This window comes from Puma concolor, chromosome C1, assembly GCF_028749965.1.
Source record: "Puma concolor isolate L17-30 chromosome C1, mPumCon1.1.hap2, whole genome shotgun sequence".
NCBI classification, from domain to species: domain Eukaryota; kingdom Metazoa; phylum Chordata; class Mammalia; order Carnivora; family Felidae; genus Puma; species Puma concolor.
In genome coordinates, this window is record NC_141674.1 from 102,420,644 (window position 1) to 102,433,572 (window position 12,929).

Genomic DNA, 12,929 nt, shown 5'->3' on the forward strand with positions numbered 1-12,929 from the left:
TGTTGATCACACAGGGAGAACACAGAGGCAATGAGAACAGAGTTGTCATGTGAAAGAGACCAAGAGCCGCCACGTGGCACAGTCACCGCCGTTAAGCTAGGAACACGGGCACACAGCACGTGACGGTGAGAACTGGGGGAAAATAAAGGCTGCAGGAAAAAGCAAACTAGACCCGCTGGGTGCACACACGAAGAACTTTTGGGGAAGAATTGTAGGAGCACTGAAGCAAGAAGCATAGGAAGGAAGGAGGCAAGGAGGGAGAAGTGAGGGCTAAGGTCAAGGGACACACAGGAGAGGATCACAAGTGCTTGAGAGAAGACTCTAGACTAGTCAGGGAGGGGCGGACCCCTCCCTTGGGCATACTAGTTAAGGGATATCAGCGAGCTCCTAACTAGGAGATACTAGAGACTAATACGTGTGGGACTTTATGCAAGTTGCTCTTTGTTTACTTACTTGAAAAAGCAGCACTAATAATTCCTATCATATAGCCTGATAGAAATATTAAATGAGATATTGCGTCTAAACACACAAAGTGTCCAGCACAGAGCAAGTGCATGTAATACATGTTAGCTCTTATTACTGAAGTATTGTTTGGGGAACTCAATGGTCTGTCATTCTTAACTCATCCTTTTAACATCTTCATGAATTCTCTAGTTGAAGAACTCTCCGGGGAGAGTCCTGACCTATATGTGTTTGACCTGCTACAAGCAAATTCAGTAAGCTGAATGCTTCACACAGCCTTGTCCAGTAGACATTCTGGTGATGATGGAATATTCTCTATCTGCACTGTCCAGTCCACTAGCCGATAGCCACTGAGGCTGGTGAGCACCTACAGAGCACTCTCATGCCTCAGTTTCATCCTTGGTAATACGAAATTGACAATAGTATCACTGTATTGGGATAGAGAATTAAATGAGAGAATACACATCAAGCAGTGGTTCTCCAAGTTTATTGTTCATCAGGATCACCTGGAAGGTTGTTAAAACACAGATTGTTGGGTTCATTCCCCACATTTCTGACTCAGTAGGTCTGGGTAGAGCTAGAGAATCTGTATTCTTTTTCTTAATTTTAATTTCTAATATTTATTCATTTTTGAGAGGAAGAGACACATAGCTTGAGTGGGGGAGAGGCAGAGGGAGAGGGAGACGCAGAATCCGAAGCAGGCTCCAGGCTCCGAGCTGTCAGCACAGAGCCCGACGCAGGGCTCGAACCCACGAACTGTGAGATCATGACCTGAGCTGAAGTCAGACGCCAAACCAACTGAGCCACCCAGGCGCCCCCAGAGAATCTGCATTCTTGACAAGTTCCCAGGTGGTGCCCAGGCTGCGGGTCAGGGAACCACACCTGGGAAAGCACTGTGGTAAGACACTTGGCATGGTGCCTGATATATGTGAGAACTCGGGAGTGTTATTTAGTGTTTTAGGATCAGCATCAAGGTTTCTGAAACACAACCCACACCTCAATAGATCTCTCTAACTCATTTTCTGACATTATTTTCATAAATGTTTGTGAGGCACCTACAAAGGACAAGATACTCCCAATGTATTCCAAGCGACAGTCAGTCAAAGTGGGTTTGAAATGGGGTTTGTCAGTTGCCAGAGCTCCAGAACACCAAGTTACGTGGCCATGATTACTGCCGTCTGAAATACCTTTCATCATTTTAATTCTCCACAAAACATATGGAAAATGACAATTAAAATCACCTCCTGAGGTGAGCCACTGGTTAGACTTCCAATTCTTCATCTCTGTGAAAAGACTGTGCTGAGGCCTGCAAATAGTAGGTGGAAAGGATGTGAGAAGAGATCTAGGTTCTTGTCTTGGCTCATTTTTCTACTTCCTGAGATCACTGGGCACATCTCTCAATCACTATGCGCGTGGATTTTGGACGTGATGAGCCCTCAGGTCACTTTCAAAGACAATAAGAGCAGAACACTCACCCTCACCCTCGCCTGTGAGGGCTTTGTTCTTTGGAAGTTATCACAAGTCCCCTAGTTTTTCTCCTCAGCGGTCCTTTCCATGGTGCCTTTAGTTCTGTGGATGAAAGGTGTTGTAAGTGGGTTACACACACACACACACACACACACACACACACACAAATTGGTTTGGTAGATCCATCTTTAATTTTCTCATTTTCCAGTATTCATACTACGGTTCCTTTGAAAGGAAAAAAAAAAAAAAAAAAGAGCTTTGGAGGAAATATGCCCAAAGAAGTTCTAGGACTATAGATACCCCTTCCAAGAAAAGATCCCAAAAAGGATTTGGACTTGGGGTGGATTCCAGGATGCAGCATCTTGTGTTTTTATATCTGTTCTTCTAAGAAGACCACTCTACTTTTTTCTCTTAAGAAACATGAGTAAGGCGGGTGCCTGGGTGGCTCAGTCAATTAAGCGTCTGACTCTTGATTTCGGCTCAGGTCACGATCTCACGGTTCATGAGTTCGAGCCCTGCATCAGGCTCCAGGCTGACAATGTGAAGCCTGCTTGGGATCCTCTCTCTCCCTCTCTCTTTGCCCCTCCCCTCACTCTGTCTCTCTCTGAAAATAAATAAAACTTAAAAAAAATATGAGTACAAATTCTTTGCCTAACATACTAGTCTCTTATGTATAAAAGTGGCCATGGTACCCACTGGCAAAAAACTTACATGCAATTTTTCTTACAAAATCAATCTTTTTAACAGGTCCTGGTGTCATAAGTCAGGATTGTCATTTCCATATTCAGAAAGTGCAGAGAAGCTAGGTTTTAGGGTGACTGGTTATGACTCAGAGAGGCTGAAGTAGAGGTGAGGTGAGAAGCTTCTGGTAACTGGGAAAATCTGATCTGGCAGGCCTCACTATTCTTGTAGTCTGGCAAAATATACTTTGAGGTGTCTCTGCATAAAACATAGGAGACAGGGCTCAGGACTTGCCTTGGGGATTTTGAGCAAATTTAAAGCAGGCGGCCATTGGTTGGGTTACCGATATAAACAGCCTCCATAGCTCAGGTCTTACATTTCGAGTAATCACCTTCAAAATAAGAATGTTTGGAGTCTCATACGCGTGGCCTCTTTTGGTTCTGTGCTGATGAGAAAAGTACTACTCTTTAAGGAGTGAAGGCTTTTATCTTGCACTTTCTTCTTACTGAGTGATCTTGCACAAGCTAACCCTCACTGTCCTTGGGTGTAAAATGGCATTCCCCCTCATATACTTCCCAGAGGGGTGGTGATACTGAACTAGAGGTGAAGGCAAGGAAGCATGTAGTACAAACAGAATCCAGGAACTTGCATTCTTGCACTAGAAATAAATCAAGTTGAAATGCAACCTTCTCAGAAGACTGTATCATGCGTTTCTGAATTAAAACAAAACAAAACAACTTGTTAGGACAGTCAACGCGGTCTCATAGGGAGCAATTTAAGCAGCTTAAATACATTTAGGCAGGCACTATCTTAGTGACAAATGAATCATAATATATATCAACTGAGTTTTTATAAGATCTCAATACAAATTGGCCCAAATGGGATCCTAAGGATTCTAGACTCTATATACTACTTTTTAAAAGGTTTGGGACAGAGAGACACCTGGCTGGCTTAGTTCGGGGAGTGTGTGACTCTTGATCTCCAGGTGATGAGTGTGAGCCCCATGTTGGGCGCTGGGCACAGAGATTACTTAAACAATAACAACAACAACAACAACAATAACAACATTTCAAAGTGTTGGGACACATAAAGTGGAGCAAGCCTAGTAATACGTACTCTGGAGACACAAATGATACCTCCATTTGCCAAATTGCTGCTCAGCTCAATCACATTTGTGTACCTATTCAGGGTAAGGAATGTGCCTCAAATAATTGAGGGTTCAGATACTTATGCCTGCCTGCCCTCCCTCCTCCCTCCCTTCTTCCCTCCTTTCTCCCTTCCTCCCTCCTTCCCTCCTCCCTCCTTCCCTCCTTCTTCCCCCACTCCCCCCTTCCTTTAGCCACAGCATTTTGCTGATGATTTAGAATACTGCTCTATTTGAAGGCTACAAATCATTATTTATCAAATGAAGCAAATAATCATGGGTACCAAATTAAACATCCCCAAGCCACAATTTTTCGTTTGTGAGGAAAGCTGCCTTTATTGGAGTGCACAGACCACAAGGCATAAACGCCTTTCTGGGATTGAAGCTTCCTACAGAAACCCTACCAATTTCTTCACATCCTGGCACACGGGGTGTGCCAATTCTTTGGCTTTTGCTGACCCGACCTGTAAAACTTTCTCTAAGTGGCCCCTGTCCATCTTCAGTTTTTCAATTTCCCTCTTAATTGGCGCAAATTTCTCAATCACAGCGTCGGCCACCAGCAGCTTGTAGCGGGCCGTGTCCATGCCGGCGCCGCGGCGGAGCGCTTCCTCCACGGGGAGGCGGGTCACGGCCGCGTGGATGGCCACCAGGTTGGAGACCCCCGGCCGGCGGGCCGGCTCGTAGGTCACCTCCGACGTGAAGTCCGTCACAGCCTTGCGGAATTTCCGCACGATCTCCTCCGCGCTGTCCGTTATTCTGACGGTGGCCAGTTTATCAGGGTCCGATTTGGACATTTTGGCCGAAGGATCACGGAGGGATTTGACCTTCTTCATCGATGCTGGGGGAAAACGCCAACGCACACACACCGAAACCAAAACCAGAAGACAACACCAAAATCAGAAAACATCACCAGGAATGTCAGTGTCTAGATCTTAAAACGTGCAGAGAATACCAAATGACGTTGTTATTATTATTATTATTATTATTAGTGAGTATGGTTGACACACAGTCGTACACCAACTCTGTCGTACAACGTAGTGATTTGACAAATCCAGACATTATGCCATGTTCACCGCAAGTATAACTGCCGCCTGTCCCTTCCAATGCTATTACCCCATCTACCCATCTAACCCTCCAATGCTATTACCCCATTCCTTACGCTGTGCCTTTTGTTCCCCCGACTCCTTCATTCCATAACTACAAGCCTGTACCTCCCTCTCCCCTTCACCCGTTTGGCCCAAACCCCCTTCCCCTCAGGGAATCATCAGTTTGTTCTCTGTACTCATAGGCCTGATTCTGCTTTTTGTTGACTCTTTTAAAAAAGATTCCGCTTATGAGTGCAATCATGTGGTAGTTGTCTTTCTCAGTCTGACTTACTTCACTTAGCATAATACTCTCTAGGTCCACCCAGCCTGTCTCAAATGGCATGATCTCATCCTTCTTTATAGTCGAGCAGTACTCCATTGTGTATATATACACCACATCCCCCTTTTCCATCACCTGTTGACAGACACTTAGGTTGTTGCTTCCATATCTTGGCTATAAATAAAATAATGCTGCGATAAACACAGGGGTGCATATATCTTTTTGAATCAGTGTTTTCCTTTTCTTTGGGTAAATACCCAACAGTAAAATTATCAGATCATACGGTAGTTCTATTTTTAATTTTTTGAGGAACCTCCACACTGTTTTCCACAGTGCCCGCACCAGTTTGCATCCCACCGATCGTGCATGAGGGTTCCTTTTTCTCCACATCCTCGCCAACACTTGTTATTTCTTGCCAAATGACTTTGTTATTTTTATCTGATTATATAAATACCAAATACTCATAGTGAAAAATTCAAGCCATTTATATAAGCATGAAAATAAAGATCCCCTGTAATATGTAATAATACTGTTAACATTTTGTTGATCATATTTTCATGCATCTCTTAATGCATATATACTCATAAAATGTATAATCGTACACAAATGAAAATATATCAATCATACCTAGCTGTGCCTACCTTTTTAAAAAGTCTGATCTATTTCTTTCCTTCTCTCTTTCTCTATTAGCTAATCACTCTCTGCCCTTTACAACCACTGCCCTTCCTGCCCCCAACAAATTTTAACAATCTGTGGCAATGCTTTCATTTCTTTATCCACAGTTATATAAGTATATACCAACGCGTGTGTGTGCACACGCACGCACACACACACACACACACACACACACAGAAGTGACTCACTTACTGCTCTGATAGAATCAAGATGTTAAGCTGTGCTTTATAAACCAGTGTTTTTAATAATTGCCTATTTTATGGCTATTACAGAAACATATCAAGTTGAAATAGGAAAAACAATAATAGGCAAAAGCATTAAAATATTACTTGTTGCTAAAAGAAGGTTTCAATGCATGGAAGGCCCAGTTTTTATTTGTGCGAACTGTTGCAATAGCTTAGAAATTTATACCTGCCTTTTGCTTCTGATCAGATACTGGGCCCACGTAAATGCAGTCAGTTTAATAAACGCTCAGTTTAATTGGGCTCAGTGATCTCTGCCCTTGCCACAAATCTGCATCGCTACTGAAATATTGATAGAGATTCACAGCTTCTTTCCTCAAGAAGATTCCAGACCAGTACTACCTCACAAGCTGCAGGTGCCATGTCAGATCCACTGGGTGGACGGTACATTCTGTCGATGTCGTGCATTTAGGAAGGGAGAGTGTGAGAACGATCAGTGCCCTCTTGTTTTATCTAGCTGATGACTCAGCAGTTCTCAGTCTTCTGACTGTTTTCTTGTGAGCAGGGAAGGCAAGGTCGACTGGCTTTGAAATCAGAAGAGTTTTCAGAACCTGGGGCCTGCTCCAGATTCTGTGTCTCCCTCTCTCTCTGCCCCTCCCCCGCTTGCACTCTGTCTCTCTCTCTCTCTCAAAAATAAATACACATTAAAAAAAAAAAAAGAAATCAGAAGAGCTTTGCCACCAACTTGATATATGACTTGGATGCAAAATTAGCTTTGCCAACCATTAGTATCCCCATCCATAAACCAGGGAAGTATGTGTGTGCATATATATATGTAATTCATTATAAAGTATTAAATATATAAAATATTAATATACGATATATTAATAATACAATATTAGCACATTGATTTATTAATATGTTTTCAATATACATATAAAATAATTTACCAAATATATATAATTGGTAAATTATATAATCCTTTTTAATAAAAATGATTATTTTCCATTTTAAGTCTTTCTCATACTCTCAAAATATTATATAATTTACCAAATATATATATATGCATATTATATAATTTAATGAATTTGATTATTTTTCATTTTTAGCCTTTCCCATACTTTTCAAACTTTTTTAGTTATTTTATCCAATAATCTAACAAGGTCTACCACAGTACAGAGAAAGATGGGGATTCTAGTTACAAATCCTGAAGCCTGTCCACAAGAAAGCCAAGTTTAGCCCCGGAGAAATCCCAAGCCTTGGTCCATTATCCAGTCCTGTCTTGGAAACATGGCCTGATTTAACAGTCATATGTGTGTTACTTACTTAGGATAGATTTGGGCACCGGGAAGAACTCCCCATACTTCTTGTTAAACCCTTGTGCTAGATCCTGAACTAGCTCCATGTGCTGGACTTGATCCTCCCCGACAGGAACGTGTGTGGACCTTTAATAAAAGACAGACAGAAACACTCAGCAAGGCTCCTGCTTATACTGAGATGATATTGCAAGCAGCTGCCTTTCCTGTGCCTATTTCACTGTTGGTGTTCAACAAATGTTCACCAACTACAGAGGGAATATTGAGGCCCAATTCTTTATCTACGTATCAGACAAATGCCAAAGAGACATTTGTCAACTCTAGTTCTGTTTCTTCCATAGCAGAAGAATACAGCCATCAACACCAGTGTGACAGGATCTTGCTGGGAGGGAGGAATGGTATCTTAAATAGCATATGCTCTAAGCATAATTGTATTTTAAAACCACTCCTGTTCCCTCGCCCAGTCAGCACATATTACCCTAGCCCTGGCCAGATGCTTTTTACTCCAGAGCTTGCGCTCACACTTGAAAGCCGCTCCAATCCACTCTTCAAATCAAAGATGGCAGAAAGCTCTTCCGGCAAGGGTTTTTCCTCCCTGTCATACAGGGAGTAACTCAAGATCTTTTTGGAATATGCTCCTTCGTTTTTCAGTGAATTGCAATCACAGCACAATTAATATGCTGCAGGGAACTTGAAATAAATGAACAAATCTATCATTACAATGCAGACAGATCTTGAAAACAATGTTGAATGAAGAAACCAAGTCGCAGAAGACACGTAGAGTACACGGACGTGCAGATCTTAAAGTACTGTCTATTGTTTACAGCTGCATATGTAAGTAGGATGACACACGGAAGCGGCCCCCACCCCTGCACAAAGCCATGACTGTAGCTGCCCCCAGAGGAGGAGGGAAGGGCAGTGGGTCTGGGGAAAAGCAAAAAGGAGACCTGAATTGTATCCCGCAATATTTTATTTTATTTTATTTTATTTTATTTTATTTTATTTTATTTTATTTTATTTTATTTTATTATTTCATTTTATTAAAAAATAGAGATGTGAGACAAAGATGTCAGAATATAGGAGCTTCACTAATGGTTATTTTAATCCCATATATAAAATTTGCAGTGCTGGATCATGATGCAGCATGTCAAACAAGGGAACAATGAGCCATTACAGAGAAGTCTCGATGGGGAAGCATTACTAGGGAAAGAGACAGGAGATTTTAAGTCTTTATTTATTTATTTATTTATTTATCTATCTGTTTTTAAATGTTTACTTGTTTGAGAGAGAGACAGGAATTGAGCAGGGGAAGGGCAGAAAGAGAGGGAGACACAGAATCCGAAGCTGACTCCAGGCTCTGAGCTGCCTGCACAGAGCCCAACGCGGGGCTCGAACCCACGAACCGTAAGATCATGACCTGAGCCGAAGTGGGACGCTTAACCGACTGAGCCACCGAGGCGCCCCATAGGAGATTTTAAGTCTTTAATACTTGGTTGGGGAGTTTACGTTTGATAATATAGATAATAAAGTGCTGTTGTTTCTTGATCAAAACAGTTTCATGTTCTTCCTGTGAAAACAGCTGCCTCAAAGTGAATTTGGATATTTACACGATAATTGTACATTTTGAGTGGGAAAATAACAACTTTTTAAAACAGCCTCAGAAGAGGAAAACTATTCTACTTTGTTATATAGAGGAAAATCTCCTATCCCTGTGGTTAAGCAGTGGTCCTTAAAAAACTGGCAGAGATCTTATGTTTCCCTTGTGAATTACTGCCCACAGGCTACTTACTGGTCTACTTCACAAAGCTGTCCAGAGCATGAGCAAACAAAGCGTACAGACTGGCTACTTTAATATAGTAAAACACTGGAGAACATTTTGAAAACATCTGAAATATCCCTCATTTTGCAATCATTTTTATTTTTGCCAATTACTTTCTAGTCTTTGTTCTTGTCTCTATGGATGCATATTTTTACATAATTGCAGTATAATATGCATACCATCTTTCATGTTAACATAATGGGTATTTCCCATGTTTCTATGTGGTCTTCATTAATAAAATTTTTTAATAGCTGCATAAGAACATTCCTGTGCTGGGGCACCTGGGTGGCTCAGTCAGCTAAGCATCTGACTTTGGCCTAGGTCATGATCTCACAGATTGTGAGTTCCAGCCCCGTGTTGGGCTCTGTGCTGACAGCTCAGAGCCTGAAGCCTGCTTCCGATTGTGTCTCCCTCTCTCTTTGCCCCTCCCCTACTCGCACTCTTTCTCTCAACAATAAATAAACATTAAAAAAAAAAAAGAATATTCCTGTGCTATAGTTATAGAACCGTAAAGAATTTACATGATTTTGTAGCAGATTCTTTTGAATATTCATATAGTGGGAAATTTTGATTCGAGTGAAAAAAATAATCTTTTACAATAACCCAAAAGTCCTGTGGAGGTAAATCTGGTGAATGTATGTTTAGTACTTTCTGGTCAATAACAAGGTATGATTGTCAGCTAATGAAACTAATATTTGTTTCTGTCATAAAATAACGCAGAGTGTATTTCCAAAATGAATGTTGATAAATGTTTTGAAGTTTAGAGTAAGTAAGTATAGGTTTGAAAGCAACTCTGACACTTCTTTTGCATGGAAGTAATATATTTTATTTATTAAAAAAAAAATCTCTGAATATTAGTTGTTTTCATACAGCCCCTCAAATACCCATGCAGTTGCCCTGTGTGCATGTGTGCATGTTTGTGTGCATGTGTGTGTGTGTGGATGGGGTGGGGTGGGAATGCAATATGGCCCTCAGAGCTCAGGCTCTGAGCTTCAAATCCTGACTCTGCCACTCTCGTTTTGTGTGACTTTGGGTAAATCATAGAATTCCTATCATAGGCAACTTTCTCACTATAAATGGGAGTAATAATATTTACCCCATACTATTGTGGAGGTGAAATGAGACAACGTGTGCTTAGTGGAGTTGCTTGAAGTCTGTAAGCCTTCAGACACCGGTAGCTATGTAGGGAATAATTCTAAAATGGTACTACACCGTATTTCGGAAGGATGCTCACGAACATTGCCTATGCAGCCAGAGGTTCGCCCGTGACCTGACTCTCATTCCAACTTCTCTCTAGCTTGGCCCCAAAGAGGGGACGTTTGTGAGGGGAAAAAAGCCCAGGGTCATCTGTTTGGCAAAGCGGATAATCAAGACCTGATGAATATTTATTTATGTATGTATACATTTTCACAGGGGAGGAAAAAAGAAACAGAATCAACAGAGAGCAATGTGTAGCTTATTTTCTCTCCCTTTTGTCCATTAAGTGTTGATATTTCTAAAAACATCATCTTGGCTCACTGGTTCTCTCTCATCACTAGAGAGCTCATCAGCTTTCCCCTGGGGATCTACACGTCCCTTCTCCTCTGATGATTCTGGGGCTCTGCCTCTAGCTCTGCTGTGTCTCTGAAGGCTTAGGACTATATCTCTGCCTTCCTGCTAGACGTTGGCACTGACTATCCCACATTTACTCCCCAACGCAACATCGGAGAACCAACATTGCAGGTCGGCACTATATTCCAAGAGAACCTATGTCAATTTCGTATTAAAATACCCATAAAGGCAAAGAAACTATAAATAACTTAAAACTAGCAGCAAGAGTTACACCTGAAGACGGAATTTGAGAAGACTTTTCATGAACCGTGAGGATCAACAGAAGCACTGAAAAGAGTGACTGGTGGAGCTGGTGGCCATGTAGGGTCAGAGCGAGAGCCCCCATTGCTGGAAACCCATGCCCCGCGGGATGGGGGCAGACACCCCTCTGCTGCCGCCAGGGCGGCCCTTGTCTCATCAGCCTGACTCTTTAGACACTCAGTCACGACAAGAGGAAGTAACCAGACACGCAGCGGAGGCGGCAGGAGCAGGTCAGGGTGCACTGTATCCTCGCAAGAATGGGACGAGAGCTCATTCTGGGCTCTCTGGGACGAGGGCTCTCTGGGACGAGGGACGAGGGCAGGGCCTTGTTTGTCTTGGCCACTGCCGGACCCAGGACACAGAACACATCCCGGCCAGCGAAGGACGGCACTCAGGTTACAGGTGTTGAATGAAAAAGGGAAGCGCAGAAGGTGAGACACTGAAGCAGAAAGCGACATGGGAGCAGTGTAACCTGGTGAAGACTCTTTTGCATGCAATGCCTCTGTTCAGAGAGTGAAAGAGCCAGACAGGTGGTAGGAGAAAGCTCTCTCTCGGGCCAGCGGTACCAACCTAGCTGACTGGCATGTGCAACTGGACACACTGTCCTGCCCTCCTGTTGAATTCTGGGCAGGGAATTCAACTAGCGGCCAGGGAGGCAGAAGGTGGACACAAGGGCCTTTCGTAGACTGGCAGACGTTATTTGAAAGGTTCCCTTGTTCCAATATGGATTTAAAACACCCGGCCCATAAAATTCAGACAGACAAGTAAAAGAGCCCAATATGGGACCGTGAAAAGTACTGTGGAACAAGGGAAGGGGGACTTTACCCTTTAGATCCTGAGGAAGATCAGACATTTGAAAGCGAGCTTTTACAAGAAACAGATAGTTTTGCATTTTAAAGAAAACTGCTTGGGACGCCTGGGTGGTGTTGCTTGGTTAAGGGTTCAACTCTGTATTTCAGCTCAAGTCATGATCTCAAGGTCCGTGAGATTGAGCCCCACGTCGGGCTCCATGGTAACAGTGTGGAGCCTGCTTGGGATTCTCTATCTCCCTCTCTCTCTACCCCTCCACCACTTATGTGCTCGCTCACTCTCTCTCAAAAATAAATAAATAAACATAAAAAAAAAAAAAAAGAAAACTGCTTGGTTCCCTCGATGGGATTCAAAAAGGCATCATGCCACAAGATAAAAGCAGGACCACGAAACGGAGAACATAGGTGGTGACAGAAAACCGATCAAATGAAAAGAAGTGAATTCATGAAATAAAGAAAACCAAACACAAAACAGAAGAGTCAGGAGCAGTAAGGAGTGAAATCCCACGAACAGGTCGTATCAGTGACCTGGGTGAGCGTGTGAGGCTCTTCCAGAATTTGGGAATGTTCCTCCCTTAGCTGCCTCAGCCTGGCTCCTTTATTTCAGGTCTCAGCCTACATATCACCTCCTCAGAGAAGCCTTCCCCAGCCATACTCTCCAATGTTGATTTCTCCCTCTTGTTCTTCTCCACATATCCTATTTATTTTCTTTATAGTATGAATCCTAATCTAATTATGTTCTTTCATTTGTTTATTTAATTGTATATTGTTTTCTCTCCGGCTGAAAAATAAGCTTTTAGAAAGCTTGTTTGTCTTCTTTTTGAATCTATTTCCAGTACCTACAGGAATTGCCTGACATATTTGAGGAGCTCAACAATTATTTGTTGAGTAAGTAATGGCTTCTCGGCCTTTTGGTTAAGATCAAGTGACAATATTTATTGAATAAATGAATGATCTTAAGAGGAGGGCACTGTGACCTATATAGATTTATACCAAGCGAAAAATCATAGTAAGATCGGTTTGTCATCAGTATAAGATAAGAGCACAGAGTCAGAAGTCAGACTATCTGAGTTCATATCCCAGCTCCACCAGCTACTAGGTGAGTTACCATAGCCAAGCTTCCTACTTTTCTGTAAATTGGGTGTCATAATGGTGCTT

The 12,929-nt window shown here is 42.4% G+C and overlaps 1 protein-coding gene and 1 long non-coding RNA gene across 5 annotated transcripts in view; both read right to left on the bottom strand.

Annotated features, from left to right (window-relative positions):
• Positions 1–927: 927 nt before the first annotated feature.
• LOC147578287 (uncharacterized) lies at positions 928–3,846 on the bottom strand. Its single transcript, XR_015255035.1, has 2 exons — positions 1,938–3,846; positions 928–1,768 (listed from the first exon to the last, which is right to left on the bottom strand). It is a non-coding gene; the product is annotated as an uncharacterized LOC147578287 (long non-coding RNA).
• Positions 3,847–4,063: 217 nt separating this feature from the next.
• Positions 4,064–12,929, bottom strand: part of WARS2 (tryptophanyl tRNA synthetase 2, mitochondrial) — a 96,703-nt gene continuing 87,837 nt past the window's right edge. For all 4 annotated transcript variants that reach the window (XM_086717949.1, XM_025912147.2, XM_086717950.1 and 1 more), the window contains 2 exons: positions 7,303–7,421; positions 4,064–4,592 (listed from right to left, as the gene is read on the bottom strand). In XM_086717949.1, the coding sequence (XP_086574075.1) occupies positions 4,144–4,592; positions 7,303–7,421 (568 nt within the window). In that variant the 3' untranslated portion in view covers positions 4,064–4,143. The remainder of the gene's footprint in view (positions 4,593–7,302; positions 7,422–12,929) is intronic.